Source organism: Blennius ocellaris, assembly GCF_963422515.1.
Source record: "Blennius ocellaris genome assembly, chromosome: 7".
NCBI classification, from domain to species: Eukaryota; Metazoa; Chordata; class Actinopteri; order Blenniiformes; family Blenniidae; genus Blennius; species Blennius ocellaris.
Window position 1 is genome coordinate 3,606,063 of NC_137656.1, and position 21,465 is coordinate 3,627,527.

Genomic DNA, 21,465 nt, shown 5'->3' on the forward strand with positions numbered 1-21,465 from the left:
ATAATCTAGAATAAGGAGACCAGGACCACTAAAAACTAATGTGTACTTATTGGATATTTTCCTCAAAAGTGTTTCAGCATTTTACGATGAATACATGATTCTCCCCCGTGGTTCATGTCGCAGTTCAGCTGAGCCTCCAGGTCCAGGAGTGGGTGGAAGTAGTGCGCATGCGCAACTGAATCAAATGACTCAGACAACCGGTTCACTTGGATGAACCACTCAAAAATCCGTGCGTCCCTTCAAGGAGTCGGGTTTCTCATCGCTACTGTCTACGTCACCGAGGGGGCGGGAGGAGGCGGCTGTGGGCTGGGCCGCAGTCTCCGTGCGGGGGAGGCAGAGGAACTGACAACCACCAGTTTCATGGGAGGTGACTTCAGCTCAATCCAAGAAATAACTATAATTTCACAAGTTTTGAGTGTTGTGTACTGAATCACCCACATTATTATCCCACATGAGCATAAAATGCACTGTGAAACATGAAATATAGTCAAATATGGGTCCTTTAAAAGCATATACAAATGTGATACTACCTATTTGTATTTATCTATATAAATATACACCCACATATCCATATATATACATTTTTACATATACACCTACATATACACCCATTTTGGACCACTTTTTCAGTGGGAAAGCGTTATATGTGCTGCCATTAGAAGCCTTGTAATAATGTGGTTTTGAGTACCTGCAAGTACCTGTACGCGCCATCTTGAAGGGTGGGAACTTTATAAACTTCCACAAGTCTCCCGTTTAATGTCTGAACTCAAAACCTTTAAAGTTTCATTGTAGCTCACCTGTGAAATCTGATGTTCTTCGTCCACAAACTGCCTCTTCTTGGATCAAAACTCCATGTTAAAGAACAAATCTCAGAGTCTGATCATTGTCAAGCTGCCACACCTGGACTGGTTCTTCCACCTATGTTTCTACTTTCACTTTATTGTGGTTAACAGCAGGGTTACCAGGTCTGGTGAGGGAGTCCCTCGAAAGTATTTATTTTTTAATGATAAATGTAGAAAGTACAATTAGTCTGAGGATGTTCAACCATTAAAACTTTCAATATTTACTGACACTATAAAAAATGTGCAATGTGGACATTTGCAGACTCCTCCAGTTTCTGTTTCGGCTTGTTTTGAGAAACAAATGAAATCATGAGACGTTTAATAGCTTGTCTTTAAAGGTTGTTGTGTCGTGGTTACTGACGGGACCGCTCCAGTATTTAATGTGAACTGAACTTTCTTCATTAGAATATTTAATATCAATAATGTCTGAATAGCAACATGACAAAAGGACTAAGCACATTTGATTTAATAATCAGGAGTCCAGGTCCCCTTGGAAGTTAAAAAAAATTAATCAACGTTGTAAAATTAAAACTTGCACATTGAAGAGAAACAGAATAAGACATTTTCTATAATGGTTATATTTTGTAGGCTAATGTGTGGAGGTGAAAGTGGGCGTGTCCAGTGTAGATTGTACTGTTTTGGCCAATCAGAAGGTCCATCGTCATACTGGAAAATGTGTTCTTAGCAACACAAACGAGACAAATACTGTCTTGTTGCCATTTGATGTTGTGTAAACAATGTACTTGATGAGGTTGGGAAGACGTGTTCAGAAGAAAGAATCTGTCGATCGGAGTTTGAAAGAAAACGAGACGCCGGCGCTTCAATCTGGAAATGTTTATTCTGCTACTGGAATGAAGCAGAGCACAGCAAGCATTCACGACAGGAGCTCACACCCTCCTGAAATCAGCACCGAGACGTCAAGTACCAAGTGATGTCTGAGTTTCACTGATTGACACACTCTGCAGACAATACCACTTTGTACCAGCAGGTGGTGTCATGGGTAGCATCACATCTTTATATACATTTATGGTTTGTTTTGGTAATTTTGTTTTTTTCCCCCTGACTTTCTAGGATAAGAATTATTTTTTGTCCCGGTGTCACTGTCGAACTGAGAACGTGGGAACTGATGATGGCAATTCTCCCAGAAGCAGCTCCGATCTCTACATTTCATCTTGAGCCTAACTTCTCCCCAACGCCTGCTGAGATTTGAGAGAACGTACTTGGGCACTTGAGGTGATGTCCTCCCTCTGCTGCTCTCCCATCGGAACGAGTGTGTCCACCGGCTTCTTCTCGCAGGGGTCGACACCTGCACCTGAATAAAACATTTCCAGTCGAATTGTTGTGGATTTTATGAACTGTCGGTCCCCGAAAAAAAGAGGCAGTGACCACTGCAATGTTATAACAGAGAGAAGAAACATTTGTGTCAGTCAAACTAGTTCATAATAACATTTTAATATTTCTATTGAAGGAATAAGCTTCAACTCCGAGTTTCAGTTGTACTCACCCTGTGTGAGCAGACACATTTAAATAAAGAAATTAGAAATCCCCTTGATTTTATTAACTAATTCCTCCAAAATGCATCCTTGCTCTGACTCACATGGGGTCAAACTTCATTTCAAACTTTATTCTAGGGCCACATGCAGAACAATTTATTTTTATTTCATCGTTCATTGAGAAGAGGAGGAGCAGGAGGGGGGATGATAAGTAAGGAGGAGAAAGAAGAAAGGGAGGAGGACTGTGGGTGTAAGAGGAGTTCTCTGCCGTTCTGATGGAACTATGATGTTCTGCTGGCGCCCCCTGGTGGCCACAGGCTGCTCCACACGAGTTGATCTTATGAATGACTCGATGTGTTTTAAATACACCTCTTATAGTTTTGGATCTGCTTCCTGTCAGAAAACTACTATAACTTAAATACTTTGGAGTGCTCAGAACATAACCTGTAGATCTAGATTTCTTCATGTCAGTTAGTTTGGACATTTAGGTCCCTCCTCATGTCTGATTGCAGATCACTGCCCTGATGTGTTTCACCTGAGTGCGATTCTCTTCACCTGGTCTCTGCTGTGTGTGTCGTCTTCTGGTTAATCTGTGTTTTCTGTGTTACTACAATCCCTGGGTTCTCTGAGATCCTCCACGTTCTTGGATTCCTGTGTTCCCTGTTCTCTAATAAAACGAGCCTCAGCACCTGCTCTGTCCAGATATTCAGTCTTCCTTCCACTCGTCACCATCCTCCTCTGTATTTCTGCTCTTTGAACTGATGACCTTTCACCTCACTCTTTACACATCATTGTGGGATCCACTGAGCTCTGCTGCTTTTCACTTCACCTGAACTCTGAAAAAAAAACACTTCATCAGTCCAGTGTCACTTGTTAAAGTCCCAGTTTATTAAAGTCCCACTTGTCCCATCAAATCTTCTTCTTTTTTTTATTAAAAAAAGACATTTTTGAATACATTACAGTCATTCCAATTTGCTTTTATAGAGAAAATAGAAAAGCCCAACATATCCACATGAGCAAGCAGATGTGTTTGCGACTGTGGAAAGAAAAACTCCTCCAACAGGGAGAAACTTTTGTAGAAACCAGACTCAGAGGTGGCGACATTCTGCAGACCGGTTGGGGTGAAAGGATAGAGGAGAGGAGAGGAAAGACAGAGAGAGACTTGGTACAGTTACATACAATACCCTTGTTAGTGCTACATATATTTTTTTTCTTTTTTTTATAATACAGTAATCACAGTGATCCAAATATTTTCCAACTGCCATGAGATTAAACCAGCATGAGCAACAACAGAGCAAAAACCAAAATAATCACAACAATGATAACAAAAGCAAAAACAAAAGAACATAAAACAAAGAACAAAAAAAGAAAAGAAGAAAAAATAAACAAAAAAATCAAAAAACAACATGATTTTGATCATTGGCAGAACAAATAGCAGAAAATAAGAAAAAATCAGCAGCAAATCTCATCAATGAGGAGTGGAAATGTGTGTGTGTGTGTGTGTGTGTGTGTGTGTGTGTGTGTGTGTGTGTGTGTGTGTGTGTGTGTGTGTGTGTGTGTGTGTGTGTGTGTGTGTGTGTGTGTGCGCGCGCGCGGTATGTCCTCTGGAAAATCTTCAGGAAAATTTATATTCATCATAATAAAAAAAAATTATTATTGAATCAATGTAATTTAATCATATCAGTCCCTTTTGATTATGTTTTCTGAAAAACATGTATTAGAATGACCTATTTAACAAAGAAAAACTCAATATGCACATATTAATCAAACATATTTCTGATATGCAAGTTAAACAACAGCCTCAGTTGATGTTTTTGAATGAATTCTGTAAAGCATTCACACAATCTGCAGCAGGTTATACAGCTTCAGCAAAACAAATAGAACTTCTACTCATGGATGGATGTTTCCTCTTATTTACATTAGCAACATTTAATCAGAGTGAAACCATCACTCTCTTGTGTCAACGTCAGATATGAATGTTTCAGACACATAGAAGCAAAAAAAAAAATCACAGGTAGTTCAGGTAGACGATACGTTCATTGCATTTCGGGTGTTTTTCCACAACAACTTAATGTTTCTGAGACACACAAAAGCACTACAGTAGTCGTTAATATTTCTGTCCATGTTCCGAGTAGATCAATGGTAACGATGCAGGTCCAACAAGTTTTGCTGCTTCATCTTGAATTTAACAGCTTTTCTTCTATAAAGTGCTTATTTACATCATTTACACACATTATTTATTTAATGATTGATTTACTTACTAGACCATTGCTGCGTTTACGACTACTATCCATTGATGGATGGATGGATGGGTGGATGGATGGATGGAAACATCTTCCCATTAGAAGTTCCACACATTTTCTTTGAGGAGAAACAAGAGAAGAAGTTTCCAGCAGTGACTTTCTAGATTGTAGAGTTCAGTACCTGGTCGGTGTTTTTCATCTCTTGGTTCACAGTTCAAATAGAAAAGTAGAACATGAAGGGTCACGTTGAGCAGGAAGGTAGAAGAAATACAGAGTCGGCACTTTGTACTTTGGTGAATCCACACTGATGTCTGATCAAATTCATGAAATCGTACAGCCCCATCTCTCAAACTCTTCCACTTTCTCTCCATCTCTGATTTTCTGGTACAGTGTGTTCATGTCTTCACTGTGTGTTTTTGACACAGCATCTGTTTTCATCTCATTTAAAATTTTCTTTTTGAATTCATTCATCTCTTCATCATATTGTTTCTGTAGTTCATCCATTTCTTTCTTCCTGGTTTGTTTGTGTTTATCTTCCACTTCTGTTCTCAGAGTTTTACTTTCTTCTTCATGCCTTTTTTTCATTTGAGCCTTTCTCTGTTCTTTGTTTTCTGATTGAGGTTCCTTCTTTAAAGCTTCATTTTCAGCTTGATGTACTTTCTTCACATGATCGATTTCCTCTGAGATCTTTTTATCTAAACTTGAATTTAGATCACGATAGACCTTTTTCAGGTCATCTTTGTGTTTTGTTTGAAGCTTTTGCAGTTTTTCATGATTTGCTTGTTGTTGGTTCATGATGACAAGAGCCATGTCAGTCAGCTCTTCTTTATGTTTGTCCTTCAGTTCATTCATTTGGCTTTTCAAGCCTGTTTCTGTCTCTTCATTTTTCTTGTTTTGCTCCTGCTGATTTTTCAGTAAAGCTGTGAATTCATTTTCTTTGTTGGTCTTGAATTCATTGAACTTCTCAGCTTGTTCTCTGGCCTCGTCTTCATGTTTCTTTTTCATGTTCTCTAATTCTTTCTTGTGGTTTTCTTGTAATTCTTGTCTCTTCCTCTCCTCTTCTTTCCTTTTCTTTTCATCATCTTCTCTTCTTTTGTTTTCATATTTTTCTTTATCCTGCTCAAATTCTTCCCGAAGCTTTAACAGTTTATCTTTCTCCTTCTGTTGTATTTCTTCAGTTTCTTTGTTTCTTTCCTCCCACCATGCTTTTCTTCTCTTTTCCCAGATCTCTTGCTCCTTCCTCATCTCCTCTCGAGACTCCACCAGTTTTTTGTCAATGGACTCTTTTTGTTCAGACTCATTTTTTATCTTCTTCTCTAAAGCTTCAAGCTTCTGTTCCAACTCTCGTCTTTGAGCTTCTTCCTGATGTTTCGCTTTCTTGTCTTCTTTTTCTCTCTCCTCCTGTTCTTTCTTTCTCAGCTCGCGCTCTTTTCTGATGTTTCCCTCCTTTTCATTCAGTTGTACTTTCATCAGTTTTCTCTCTTCTTCCAGCTCAGCTCTTTGTTCCTCCATTCTCATCGTCATCTTCTGCATTTCATCCTGATGCTTTTTTTCCACCTCCTCCCTCTCTCGCTTCATCTCTTCTTTCTCCTTCAAGATCCTTTCCATTTCTTTCTTTATAGCTGCCTCAGCTTCTTGCAGCATCTCATTGCTGAAGCAGTCGCCTCCGCTTGTCTTCACCATGGTGTCGATCTTCGCTATCAGCTGTTTGACTTGATTTGGGTTTTGGTCACGATTGTTGAACACATGGTATCTTCCTCCACAGTCGGCAATCAGACTCTTAAATGAATCGTCACATTGATCTCTAATGTATTCTTCGGCTGACATCCCAGGTTTTTCCAGTTCATCTCCTCCCGTTAACAGAATGAAGGCATAGTGCAGAGATTTCTTTCCAAATCCTTCCCTGATGAGTTTCAGTGTTTTTTTCTCTTCTGGTGTGAATCTGCCGATTCTTACCACCAACAAGAAGACGTGTGGTCCTGGAGCCAGAAGACTCACACATTTCAACATCTCATCATTTATCTCTTCATTGGACAAACTGTTGTCAAACAGTCCAGGAGTATCAACCACAGCGATCGTACGATTGTCTACTTCACCCACAGCTTTCTGACAACGTTTAGTGACTGATTTTCCTCCAGGTAGAGCTTTAAACTCATTTCTTCCCAAGATGGTGTTTCCTGACGAGCTCTTTCCACTGCCAGTCTTCCCGACAAGAACAATCCGGAGACACTCTGTGTTTTGTTTCTCCTCATCACCTGTGAAAGATGATCACACGTTACCATAAAACAACAGAACAATGTTGTGCTGAGAGGTGATGTCCTGTTAAAGACAGAAATAATAGGTAATGTACTTACAGCTGCCTGTGTTCTTTGCTTTCAGGTCCTCGAGTTCAGACTGAAGCAGGTTGATGTTCTTCTCTTGTTGGATGATCTTTCTCATTTGGACATGATCGAACATTGTCCTTGTGTAGGAGTCTGGTCCATTACGGTCTCGTTTCATTGTATCTACATTATAAAATAACCTTGAAAGCTCTTGTCTTCCATTAATGTTGAGACCAAAAGGTTTCCCACTACAGCCCTCACACAACTTTTGTAGCTCCTTGTTTTCCTCTCGAAAGTCAATAGCTGAAGGATCTGAGTCCACAGTGAACAGAATCATGGTGAAGCCATTGACTTGAGAGCTGAAGGTCTTCTGGATGGTCTGTAACTCTCCCTTGTCCTCATCAGTGAGTGGACCCACAGGTAGGACCAGGATGAAGGCGTGGACACCTTCAGGACCACAGAGGGAGACACACCTGAGACACTCCTCCATCACCTCCTCCTGAGGTCTTCCACACAAAGCAGGCAGCTCCACCACAGAGACCCACTGCCCACACACCCCTCCCTGGGTTCTGACACACTCTGAGGACTTGGCAGCTGGTCCAAACCTTCCTTGTCCCAGTATAGCTTTGGCTGCTGATGTCTTTCCTGCTCCTCTTCTGCCAAACAACACCAGGTTCACACAAGGTTGCTGTTTTCTTTTCCCTGCTGGAACATCTGTTTCTTTATCTACTATCAGATACTCTCCTCTCTGGGTGCTCACTATATCTTCCATTTTCTGCATCAACTGTTGGACCTCGGTTTTGGGAGGATCCTTCCTGTTCGTGATGCTGTGAACGTTTTGCCGGCAGTCCTGGATAAGCTGGTCTACTGTGTCATGACGCTCTTCTTCTTCATGGGTCAGGACAACCATGGAGTGTTTGAAGACATCCTGACCAAACAGACTCAGGATGAACATCAGAGTTTTTCTGTCGTCTTCAGTGAAATCAGAGGGCTTCACCAGCAGCAGCAGGACATTTGGTCCTGGAGAGCAGGGCTCCACACATTTCTTCATCTCCTTTCTCACTGCTTCCACAGGCATTTTAAAGACGTCTGGAGTTTTCACCACTGCTAAAGGTTTTCTGTTCCATTCTCCAGAACAATGTATACTGTTTTTCTTAGATGATGCTTTAAACTCTTGTTTTCCAGTGAGGATGTTTCCCAGTGATGTTTTCTTATCATCACTTTTCCCAAACAAGACGATCCTGAGACCATGTGCTGGAATGAAAACATGAATAAGAGTACGTAAGAATAAGAATAAGAGAACATTTAAGCATTTAAAATGAAGAATATTCACACAGCTGACGTGAGGTCAGGTTTTATTGGAAGTGACTCATTACAGCCCTCATTAAGATCTGCTTAACACCCGGGGTTTAAATAAGTTTAAAAATATAAACTGACTTGAAAAATCAGTGTGTCAAATGTGGAAACTAATTAAATGTGTTCTGTTGATTTCCAAGGTAACAGTATTGTGTAATGTAGGTGCTGGAAATATATTTCAAATGTTGCCCTTTAACATTGTGACAAAAATACATCTTTTAAACACATTAAATTAATAAAACATTTTTAAAATAACGTTTCTGTTTCGAGTCCTGAATTGATCAAACATGTACAGAGATCCAAACACAGGTGGACATGCCCACTTTAAGGAAACAGCAGGCGCCTTAATCATGATCAACATCCCAGGTCAGCTCGACATTATATAAAGTCTCTTATTCTGGTTTTCATTAGCCTAATTTGCCAGAATAGTTTACCTGGTTTCAAATATTGGAGTTGGAGAATTAGAGAAAATGCTCATGAGATCCACCAGCACCCTACCTGGCACAGATCAACGTGTCATGATTAATTTCATGACACGCACCATATAAAGAAAATTGGGTGCATGCATTGACAATGGAATGCGGTAAATTTGTCGACTCTAGTTTTGCTTCATTTTATTAATTTGATCATATTTAATTAATTGTTTACGTTTGTCATCTTACAGGTAACCATTTGTGTTTTGTGTGTTCAAAATGAAGCCAAATGAAATAGCAACTACTTCTTTGATTTTAATGTGTCGTTTAGATTGGTCAATTAATCAAACAATCATTAGAAAACTTATGGTTAGTGGCAGCACTACATCAGTTCTTATCATTGTTAAAAGTCACCGGAGCCAGCCTGGGCTGGCTTGTCATGAATAGCTTAGATAAGCCTCGGGGGTGAAAGGCCGGTGACATGAAATGGGGGTTGAGTACAGCTCTTTGTTTGTGTGGGGCTCACTGGTGGGACAGAAGCCCCTCCTCACACAGGCCTCAAGCAGCCCCCCTCAAACAGCCACAGGAAGGCGGAGACTGACCGCAAGACTATGAAAGATGCAGCATTTCCGGCTCGAGCTCAGAGTCTCTCTCTGATTCTCACGCTTTCTCTCTCTGTCTCTCTCTCTGTCGCTCTCTGCTGAAGCGGTTCTGGAGCAAAATCCTTTCATGGTGCTATGCTTCAGAGCCCAGGAATATTCTTGTAAAGGCCGGTACTTTTTCTGTCTTATGTAATAAACTCCTGTGTTAATCCATTCTCAAGGTTTGTAGATTTATAACTCACTGTGTATCTATTATCTCTTCTCGGGGAGAAAGATACTCACTCCCTGTCTGTGCGGATTCGAAGGAAACAGACTTAGACATCATCATAAATATGACCGTGTTAACTCTCAACCTTTAAAAATTATTATGATGATGATAACAACACATAAACTCAAAGGTTGTGTGTTCCTCTGACAGTATAAAAAGTTTTTTTCCCACTTACTGTTTCCTGCCACTGGATCCTGGTTGAAGCTCGTCGAAGGTTCTTGTTTCAAACTTTTGGGACGAGAAAGGAAATCTGAATGTGCATCTCTGAAAACATCTCTTGTCACATGCTCTCCGTTGTTCTCCTTCATCGTGTCCCAAATGCCGGTCAACAGGTCCTGTTGGAGGTTTTTGTTCCACGACAGTGTGACTCTACATTTCTTTATCAAGTCTCTCAATGGGGGGAAAGTTTCCTCAAGAGGCGACGACGTTTCCTCTTCAGGTGTTGATATCAGTAAGACTGAATGATTCCATGACTGCTCACTGAAGTTCTCCATGATGGACTGAAGCCTCTGACTGTTCTCCTCGCTGAAGTCTTGAGGCTGAATGACCAGCAGGAACAGATGAGGTCCAGGATCAGAGAACCTCGCACAAAAGTCTACATGTTGTGTCAGTTCTGTCAGAGAGATGTTGGGGTGCAGGAGGTTTGGGGTGTTGATAAGAATGACTGTTTTCTCCTTCGACTGTCTGGCGACACAGACACATTGACTCAGTTCTTCCTTCATGTTGAATTTAGTGTCTCCCAGTAGGAAGTTTCCCACTGAGCTTCTCTCAGACCAGCTGTTCCCCAACAGAACCGCCCTCAGCTCCGACACTGGAAAGAAAGTTATTTCATCAGGAGTTCAATGAAGTTCTTTAATTACTTTTACAGGAGCTTTAAGGCCCCTGCATACTCCCTTTTTGAAGCCAAAAGAACAAGACGAAAGTTCGGCAGTGACGTCAACAAGCTGCCGAAGAAAAGGTTTGTTCGGCAGGACTGTTCAGACTCCACAACACGGTACCAAACTCGCAGGTCACGCCCCTCGTGGCATGTACTCATCTTGACGAGTCAAACATTTGCATGAGACAGTGATAGGGTGCCACAGTGGCGGAGAGAGTAGTTTTTCGGTTGATAAGAGAGGAAGAGGATGAAGAAAGACAAGATGTTCGAAGCTGAGCAAGAAGAAGAATTGTTATTAAGATACGGTCTCGTGGAGGAAATGAAGAAAAGGCCCCCTCACAGCAGCCACATGTCTGTGAAGCGGCCTTTTCACTTTTCAGCTGCACAGTTTATTTCTCGCCTTCTGTGCTGTCAGAAATGCATTTCTCTGAACTGTTTCAGTAATAAAAGAGAGTTTTTATACGAGCGCGATGTTTGTCTGGTTTTAACTGCAGGAGCTGACCGCTTTGAGTGCGGCGCTCAGACAGTACCAATGTTAGAAGCTAAATATGATTAAAATATGAACGATAGTGATTAGCGAGCTTGAACACGCATGCACAGCACACGTCAGTGTTGAAGTTTCGGCAGTGCCGTTCCTACAGGGTTTGGTCAGGACGGCCGGCACGGCAGACACAAATTTGTTCGGTCATTTTTGAGATATTTACAGTATCTCCATGTGTATTTCGCTATTTCAGCTGTATACTTTGTGTTGTGTGTTGTAGATCAACATCAGAGTGAGTGCTCTTGTTTCTGTGACTGTAAAATATTCCTATCAGCTCTTACAGTCTCAGATATGGGATAAATCTTGTCACAGTACAAAGTGAATTTGAACTCTTTAAATCCAAATCTGGATGGGCTCATTTCAAATTTAATCTATTGGTGTATCGGGATAAAATCTATACTATTTCATTCAATAAAAGTCAGCTCAATAATTCATCCTCTCCATTCAGATTCAGTTTTTGTGCCCAAGAGACTTCCAGCCAAAGTTAACAAATTTAAGTAACTTTTTAGTTTTCAAGCATTTTACTGTGTTTTACAAAAGGAGGACTTTGCTGATTTTAATGTTTTGGCAACAAAGACCGGTGTAATGCATCAAATGGTTTCCCTGTTAACTGGATACTAAGTTCCTTCAGCGTCAGTTGTTGCAGGCAGTAGGAGCAGATATTATAAATCTGTAGATGTCCTGGTGAACACGGGTAACAACTAAACCGACTTCCTTTAGCTGAAGGAAGGCCAGCTCACGTTAAGATTCAGATTAAGATTTAAGGAATTCAGATTTACTTTCTATTGGCACAGGATTCATCTCATAGTCAGACTTTCAATAACTGAGCACTGCAGTAGCGCCTCCTGCTGGTTTGAAAGTTGTACTCACTGTTAGGTGGAAGAAATGGAAAGCTCCTTCTGCGCTTCAGCGGAAGATCTGAAACTGGAAAAAGACAGGAATCAAATATTCAGAAATCTTTCACTTAAGACTAATTTATGGCTCCTCTGAGTATTTCAAGCTCAATGTCAAAGCAACACAGAACACAAGGCTGTGATTGGGCCGCTCTACTACGTAACTTCTGGTGTTCCAGGTTTCCAGTGACTGCAAACTGTGGAATGGACTTCCTGACTCATTACTCCGCGTTTCATTGAGACCCGCCTCCATTTAGAAAGTCTATTCCATATTTTGCAGCGAGCAGAGCAGAGCAGCCAGAACAAAAACACATGTAGACTCATTTCAGCAGAAACACAGATGCGGCTTCATGGATCGGAAACCTCCGCAGGTTGGATCGGAAATTTCCGATCCGTGAATTACATTCATATCGGAACCCGATACTGGATTGGATCGGCCCCATCCCTCGTTTGTTTTTTTTAATTTCCAACAAAAATTTAAATCATTCAGTAACTGACATCAAAAGATGGATTGAGACACTAATTAATTAGACATACTTTATTAACCCCTTCAGATATTGACCAATTGTATGTCTAGGATGCTGCGGTGCAGCCACATTACAGCACTCCAGGGAGTTGGTGGGGTTCAAAGGTCATGCTCAGGGACCCACACTGGTGAGACATCAGTTTTGGGATTCAAACCTGTAACCTCTTGACCCCAGTCTGCTTCTCTAACCTGGCGGCCACTACTGCCACATACCTGAGTGACCTCAGACTGATCAGATCTAGATTCAAATAAAAAAGGCCTTTAAGAGAGATGCTGTATCAGCTATGTCACTGTCACTGACGCTCAACCAGCTGAAGGTGGATTGCCTGTCCTCGGGTGGTCCACCAGGTTTTGTCTCGTGGGGTCTTTTCATATCGTCTTCTTCCAACAGGAAAACACTGTAATGGTCCATGAGGCACACAGAGTCGTGTCCTCCTGGGAGGAGACCCTCAGGTGGGTCCAGAACCTCCTGTAAATGTTCTAGGTTTGTTCTAGAAGGACTTAAGGAATGATGGTTTGACATGAACACATTAATAAACATTCATCATGTGCTGATCAGAGATTTTTTATTTTTTTTTTATGAGATTTTTTTATAACTGATAAGCTGTTGTCTTATCCTGACATTTTAACCTGATCCTGACATTTTCTCTGTTTATTTCTGGATATCTTCTTTCTCAACTCTGGTGTATATGAGGCCTGTGAAGCTTTATGAAACTATGTGGGAATGAAGTTATCAAAGTAATCGAAGTTTAACTCACCAGACGTTCCAGTCGCCATAATGTCAGAAAGCCTCTGAGGCTGACGGAGCTGCAGAGAAGAAGAAGAGACAAGTCAGAACCCCTGAATTATATATTAATTATATTAAATATATATATATATATATATACATATATACACACACACATACATACATACATACATACATACATTCGCATATATATACATACATATCCATACGCATACATAGAAAAAAACTTCATAAAGCAGAATTATTCCACACTTCTCAACTAGATCTACATATTTGAAAAGGAGTGAGAAGAAGTTAACAAACACTTATTTAATCCCACCCCTTTTCCATCAATTATTGTTTCATAATTTGATCACTTCCAGCTTCCTAAATATTTACATAATATTCAATTTGTGTTTATACATGTAAGATATATTAAAGGTTATTATCCCATATGCGCTATCTCAGCCTATGCTCGCTTCACAAGAGGAGCTGAGAACCACCAGTTTCATGAGCGGTGACTTCAGCTCAATCCAAGAAATAAATATAATGTCACAAGTTTTGAGTGTTGCATACTGTATCACCCACATTATTATCCCACATGAGCATAAGATGCACTGTGAAACATGAAATATGGGTCCTTTAAAAGCATATACAAATGTGATACTACCCATTTATACTTATCTCTATAAATATACACCCACATATCCATATATATACACATTTTTACACATACCCCTACATATACATGCATTTTGGACCACTTTTTCAGTGGGAAAGCGTTATATGTGCTGACATTAGAAGCCTTGCAACAATGTGGTTTTGAGTAAGCTCCTGCAAGCGCCACCTTGAAGGGTGGGAACTTTATAAACTTCCTCAAGTCTCCCGTTTAATGTCTGAAGTCAAAACCTTTAACGTTTCATTGTAGCTCACCTGTGAAATCTGATGTTCTTCTTCCACAAACTGCCTCTTCTTGGATCAAAACTCCATGTTAAAGAACAACTCTCAGAGTCTGACCATCGTCAAGCTGCCACACTTGCACTGGCTCTTCCACGGAGTTTTTTACTTTCACTTTTTATTGTGGCTAACAGCAGGGTTGCCAGGTCTGGTGAGGGAGTCCCTCGAAAGTATTTTTTAATGATAAATGTAGAAAGCACAATTAGTCTGAGGATGTTCAACCATTAAAACTTTCAACATTTACTGAACACCATAAAAAAAAGTGCAATGTGGACATTTGCAGACTCCTCCAATTTATGTTTAGGGTTGTTTTGAGACATCCTGGGATTATTGAGGGCTTCAGTTCTTTAGACGTTCTATGTTCTTTTGGGAGTCTGACCTGACCTGGATAAATCCTCTGTCTCTCTTGGGAGTAATATTCGTAGGTCAGCCTCTCATGAAGAATGTCCACTGTTCCAAGTTTTCTCTATGTGGATAATAACACATCATGATTCACTGCAGTCCCAAAGCCATTGAAATGGCTTCCAAATCCTTTCTTATTGAGAGAAGTCAGTGATTTTGTTCCTCATAAAATAAATGTAGTGGTCACACTGGAGGAAGAGTAACCGTCTCATGTACAAATTACATATTTGCAGAACTCTTTAGGAAAGGTTGATAGAGATAAATGATCCAAGTCGTTCAGGTTTATTAAAAGATATTAAATAGAAATTGTACCATAAAGGGCCTCTTTGCACTGAAACAAATGAAACCATGAGACGTTTAATAGGTTGTATTTAAAGGTTGTTGTGTCGTGGTTACTGACGGGACCGCTCCAGTATTTTATGTGAAATGAACTCTTGTAATGTCTCATTTGAAGATTTAATTACAATGTCTGACTAGCAACATGACAAAAGGACTAAGCACATTTTATTTAATAATCAGGAGCCCAGGTCCCCTTGGAAGTTAAAAAATTAATCAATGTTGTAAAATTAAAACGTGCACATAGAAGAGAAACAGAAGTAAATTTCCATAATGCCTATATTTTGAAGGCTAATGTATGGAGGTGAAAGTGGGTGTGTCCAGTGCAGATTATAAGGTTTTGGCCAATCAGAAGGTCCATCGTCATACTGGAAATTGTGTTTTTACCAACAGAACCAAGACAAATACTGTCTTGTTGCCATTTTGACATTGTGTAAACAATGTCCTTGATGAGGTTGGGAAGACGTGTTCCCAGAAGAATCTGTCGATCGGAGTTTGAAAGAAAACGAGACGCCGGCGCTTCAATCTGGAAATGTTTATTCTGCTACTGGAATGAAGCAGAGCACAGCAAGCATTCACGACAGGAGCTCACACCCTCCTGAAATCAGCACCGAGACGTCAAGTACCAAGTCATGTCTGAGTTTCACTGATTGACACACTCTGCAGACAATACCACTTTGTACCAGCAGGTGGTGTCATGGGTAGCATCACATCTTTATATACATTTATGGTTTGTTTTGGTAATTTTGTTTTTTTCCCCTGACTTTCTAGGATAAGAATTATTTTTTGTCCCAGTGTCACTGTCGAACTGAGAACGTGGGAACTGATGATGGCAATTCTCCCAGAAGCAGCTCCGATCTCTACATCTTTCATCTTGAGCCTAACTTCTCCCCAACGCCTGCTGAGATTTGAGAGAACGTACTTGGGCACTTGAGGTGATGTCCTCCCTCTGCTGCTCTCCCATCGGAACGAGTGTGTCCACCGGCTTCTTCTCGCAGGGGTCAACACCTGCACCTGAATAAAACATTTCCAGTCGAATTGTTGTGGATTTTATGAACTGTTGGTCCCCGAAAAAAAGAGGCAGTGACCACTGCAATGTTATAACAGAGAGAAGAAACATTTGTGTCAGTCAAACTAGTTCATAATAACATTTTAATATTTCTATTGAAGGAATAAGCTTCAACTCCAAGTTTCAGTTGTACTCACCCTGTGTGACACATTTAAATAAAGAAATTAGAAATCCCCTTGATTTTATTAACTAATTCCTCCAAAATGTATCCTTGCTCTGACTCACATGGGGTCAAACTTCATTTCAAAATTTTATTCTAGGGCCACATGCAGAACAATTTATTTTCATTTCATCGTTCATGAGAAGAGGAGGAGCAGGAGGGGGGATGATAAGTAAGGAGGAGAAAGAAGAAAGGGAGGAGGGGGTGAGGAGGACGACTGTGGGTGTAAGAGGAGTTCTCTGACGTTCTGTTGGAACTATGATGTTCTGCTGGCGCCCCCTGGTGGCCACATGCTGCTCCACACGAGTTGGTCTTATAAATGTTTCGATATGTGTTTCAAATACACCTCTGATAGTTTTGGATCTGCTTCCTGTCAGAAAACTACTATAACTTAAATACTTTGGAGTGCTCAGAATATAACCTGTAGATCTAGATTTCTTCATGTCAGTTAGTTTGGACATCTAGGTCCCCCCTCATGTCTGATTGCAGATCACTGCCCTGATGTGTTTCACCTGAGTGTGATTCTCTTCACCTGGTCTCTGCTGTGTGTGTCGTCTTCTGGTTAATCTGTGTTTTCTGTGTTACTACGATCCCTGGGTTCTCTGAGATCCTCCACGTTCTTGGATTCCTGTGTTCCCTGTTCTCTAATAAAACGAGCCTCAGCACCTGCTCTGTCCAGATATTGAGTCTTCCTTCCACTCGTCACCATCCTCCTCTGTATTTCTGCTCTTTGAACTGATGCCCTTTCACCTCACTCTTTAGCACGTCATTGTGGGATCCACTGAGCTCTGCTGCTTTTCACTTCACCTGAACTCTGAAAAAAAAAACACTTCATCAGTCCAGTGTTACTTGTTAAAGTCCCAGTTTATTAAAGTCCCACTTGTCCCATCAAATCTTCTTCTTTTTTTATTAAAAAAAGACATTTTTAAATACATTACAGTCATTCCAATTTGCTTTTATAGAGAAAATAGAAAAGCCCAACATATCCACATGAGCAAGCAGGTTTGTTTGCGACTGTGGAAAGGAAAACTCCTCCAACAGGGAGAAACTTTTGTAGAAACCAGACTCAGAGGTGGCGACATTCTGCAGACCGGTTGGGGTGAAAGGATAGAGGAGAGGAGAGGAAAGACAGAGAGAGACTTGGTACAGTTACATACAATACCCTTGTTAGTGCTACATATATTTTTTTTCTTTTTTTTATAATACAGTAATCACAGTGATCCAAATATTTTCCAACTGCCATGAGATTAAACCAGCATGAGCAACAACAGAGCAAAAACCAAAATAATCACAACAATGATAACAAAAGCAAAAACAAAAGAACATAAAACAAAGAACAAAAAAAGAAAAGAAGAAAAAATAAACAAAAAAATCAAAAAACAACATGATTTTGATCATTGGCAGAACAAATAGCAGAAAATAAGAAAAAATCAGCAGCAAATCTCATCAATGAGGAGTGGAAGTGTGTGTGTGTGTGTGTGTGTGTGTGTGTGTGTGTGTGTGTGTGTGTGTGTGTGTGTGTGTGTGTGTGTGTGTGTGTGTGCGCGCACGCGGTATGTCCTCTGGAAAATCTTCAGGAAAATTTATATTCATCATAATAAAAAAAAATTATTATTGAATCAATGTAATTTAATCATATCAGTCCCTTTTGATTATGTTTTCTGAAAAACATGTATTAGAATGACCTATTTAACAAAGAAAAACTCAATATGCACATATTAATCAAACATATTTCTGATATGCAAGTTAAACAACAGCCTCAGTTGATGTTTTTGAATGAATTCTGTAAAGCATTCACACAATCTGCAGCAGGTTATACAGCTTCAGCAAAACAAATAGAACTTCTACTCATGGATGGATGTTTCCTCTTATTTACATTAGCAACATTTAATCAGAGTGAAACCATCACTCTCTTGTGTCAACGTCAGATATGAATGTTTCAGATACATAGAAGCAAAAAAAAAAATCACAGGTAATTCAGGTAGACGACACTTTCATTGCATTTCGGGTGTTTTTCCACAACAACTTAATGTTTCAGAGACACACATAAGCACTACAGTAGTAGTTAATATTTCTGTCCATGTTCCGAGTAGATCGATGGTAACGATGCAGGTCCAACAAGTTTTGCTGCTTCATCTTGTATTTAACAGCTTTTCTTCTGTAAATGTTTATTTACATAATTTACACACACATCATTTATTTAATAAATGATTTACTTACTGGACCACTGCTGTATTTTCTACTACAACCCATTGATGGATGGATGGATGGATGGATGGATGGATGGATGGATGATGGATAGATGGATCGATAGATGGATGGATGGATGGGTGGATGGATGGATGGATGGAAACATCTTCCCATTAGAAGTTCCACACATTTTCTTTGAGGAGAAACAAGAGAAGAAGTTTCCAGCAGTGACTTTCTAGATTGTAGAGTTCAGTACCTGGTCGGTGTTTTTCATCTCTTGGTTCACAGTTCAAATAGAAAAGTAAAACATGAAGGGTCACGTTGAGCAGGAAGGTAGAAGAAATACAGAGGCAGCACTTTGTACTTTGGTGAATCCACACTGACGTCTGATCAAATTCATGAAATCGTACACTTCTCTGGAAGACACCTCTTTGGATTATACCACGGTGGAAGAAGTTTCTCATTTAGTTTCTTCATTTCTTCTTCTTGTTTTTTCCTCAGTTTCTCAAACTCTTCCACTTCCTTTCCATCTTTGATTTTCTGGTACAGTGTGTTCATCTCATCATCTTGTTGTTTTTGTAACTTAGTTTCTGTTTCCCGTTTCTTTTTCACCTCACTTAAAATGTTCTTTTTGAATTCATTCATCTCTTCATCATGTTGTTTCTGTAGGTCATCCATTTCTTTCTTCCTGGTTTGTTTGTGTTTGTCCTCCACTTCTGTTCTCAGAGTTTTAATTTCTTCTTCATGCCTGTTTTTCATTTCAGCCGTTCTCTGTTCTTTGTTTTCTGTTTCAGGTTCCTTCTCTAATGCTTCTATTTCATCTCGATGTACTTTCTTCACACGATCGATTTCCTCTGTGATCTTTTTATCTAGACTTGTCTTTAGATCAAAATAGAGCTTATTCAGGTCATCTTTGTGTTTTGTTTGAAGCTTTTGCACTTTTTCATGATTTGTTTGTTGTTGTTTCATGAAGACAAGAGTCATGTCAGTCAGCTCTTCTTTATGTTTGACCTGCAGTTTATTCATTTTGCGTTTCAGGTTTGTTTCTGTCTCTTCACTTTTCTTGTTTTGCTCCTGCTGTTCATCCAAGTGCATTCTCTTCAGTTCGATCACATAGTTCAAATGTTCCTCTATTAAAGCTGTGAATTCCTTTTCTTTGTTGATCTTGAATTCATTGAACTTCTCAGCTTGTTCTCTGGCCTTGTCTTCATGTTTCTTTTTCATATTCTCTAATTCTTTCTTGTAGTTTTCTTGTAATTCTTGTCTCTTCCTCTCCTCTTCCTTCCTTTTCTTTTCATCATCTTCTCTTCTTTTGTTTTCATATTTTTCTTTATCCTGCTCAAATTCTTCCTGAAGCTTTAACAGTTTATCTTTCTCCTTTTGTCGCATTTCTTCATGTTCTTTGTTTCTTTCCTCCCACCACTCTTTTCTTTTCTCTTCCCAGACCTCTCGCTCCTTCCTCGTCTCCTCTCGAGACTCCACCAGTTTTTTGTCAATGGACTCTTTTTGTTCAGATTCATTTTTTATCTTCTTCTCTAAAACTTCAAGCTTCTGTTCCCACTCCTGTCTTTGAACTTCTTCCTGATGTTTCGCTTTCTTGTCTTCTTTTTCTCTCTCCTCCTGTTCTTTCTTTCTCAGCTCGTGCTCTTTTCTGATGTTTTCCTCCTTTTCATTCAGTTCTGCTTTCATCCATTTTCTCTCTTCTTCCAGCTCAGCTCTTTGTTCCTCCATTCTCATCATCATCTTCTGCATTTCATCCTGATGCTTTTTTTCCACCTCCTCCCTCTCTCGCTTCATCTCTTCTTCTTTCTCCTTCAAGATCTTTTCCATTTCTTTCTTTATAGCTGCCTCAGCTTCTTGCAGCATCTCATTGGTGAAGCAGTCGCCTCCGCTTGTCTTCACCATGGTGTCGATCTTTGCTATCAGCTGCTTGACTTGATTTGGGTTTGGGTCACGATTGTTGAACACATGGTATCTTCCTCCACAGTCGGCAATCAGACTCTTAAATGAATCGTCACATTGATCTCTAATGTATTCTTCTGCTGACACCTCATCTGCTTCCAGATCATCTCCTCCCGTTAACAGAATGAAGGCATAGTGCAGAGATTTCTTTCCAAATCCTTCCCTGATGAGTTTCAGTGTTTCTTTCTCTTCTGGTGTGAATCTGCTGATTTTTACCACCAACAAGAAGACGTGTGGTCCTGGAGCCAGAAGACTCACACATTTCACCATCTCATCATTTATCTCTTCATTGGACAAACTGTTGTCAAACAGTCCAGGAGTATCAACCACAGCGATCGTACGATTGTCTACTTCACCCACAGCTTTCTGACAACGTTTAGTGACTGATTTTCCTCCAGCTCGAGCTTTAAACTCCTTCCTTCCCAGGATGGTGTTTCCTGACGAGCTCTTTCCACTGCCAGTCTTCCCGACAAGAACAATCCGGAGACACTCTGTGTTCTGTTTCTCCTCATCACCTGTGAAAGATGATCACACGTTACCATAAAACAACAGAACAATGTTGTGCTGAGAGGTGATGTCCTGTTAAAGACAGAAATAATAGGTAATGTACTTACAGCTGCCTGTGTTCTTTGCTTTCAGGTCCTCGAGTTCAGACTGAAGCAGGTTGATGTTCTTCTCTTGTTGGTTGATTTTTCTCATTTGGGCATGATCAAACATTGTCCTTGTGTAGGAGTCTGGTCCATTACTGTCTCGTCTCATTGTATCTACATTATAAAATAACCTTGAAAGCTTTTGTCTTCCATTAATGTTGAGACCAAAGGGTTTCCCACTACGACCCTCACACAACTTTTGTAGCTCCTTGTTTTCCTCTCCAAAGTCAATAGTTGAAGGATCTGAGTCCAGAGTGAACAGAATCATGGTGAAGTCATTGACTTGAGAGCTGAAGGTCTTCTGGATGGTCTGTAACTCTCCCTTGTCCTCATCAGTGAGTGGACCCACAGGTAGGACGAGGACGAAGGCGTGGACACCTTCAGGATCACAGAGGGAGACACACCTGAGACACTCCTCCATCACCTCCTCCTGAGGTCTTCCATACAAAGCAGGCAGCTCCACCACAGAGACCCACCACCCACACACCTCTCCCTGGGTTCTGACACACTCTGAGGAGTTGGCAGCTGGTCCAAACCTTCCTTGTCCCAGTATAGCATTGACTGCTGACGTCTTTCCTGCTCCTCTTCTGCCAAACAACACCAGGTTCACACAAGGTTGCTGTTTTCTTTTCCCTGC

General features: G+C 40.4%; 2 protein-coding genes across 2 annotated transcripts; both read right to left on the reverse strand.

Annotated features, from left to right (window-relative positions):
• Positions 1–219: 219 nt before the first annotated feature.
• LOC308132748 (uncharacterized protein) lies at positions 220–15,761 on the reverse strand (the record flags this gene model as incomplete). The annotated part of the gene is made up of 9 exons (XM_080499930.1): positions 220–342; positions 2,063–2,154; positions 4,914–6,833; positions 6,933–7,346; positions 7,445–7,555; positions 7,833–7,961; positions 10,020–10,349; positions 13,134–13,182; positions 15,720–15,761. The coding sequence occupies 9 exons, from the start codon at positions 15,759–15,761 to the stop codon at positions 220–222; spliced, it is 3,210 nt and encodes a 1,069-aa protein (XP_080356056.1).
• A 2,175-nt stretch (positions 15,762–17,936) lies between these two features.
• LOC308132123 (uncharacterized protein) lies at positions 17,937–21,465 on the reverse strand. The gene is made up of 2 exons (XM_080499094.1): positions 20,793–21,465; positions 17,937–20,693 (listed from the first exon to the last, which is right to left on the reverse strand). The coding sequence occupies exons 1-2, from the start codon at positions 21,247–21,249 to the stop codon at positions 18,613–18,615; spliced, it is 2,538 nt and encodes an 845-aa protein (XP_080355220.1). The 5' UTR covers positions 21,250–21,465; the 3' UTR covers positions 17,937–18,612.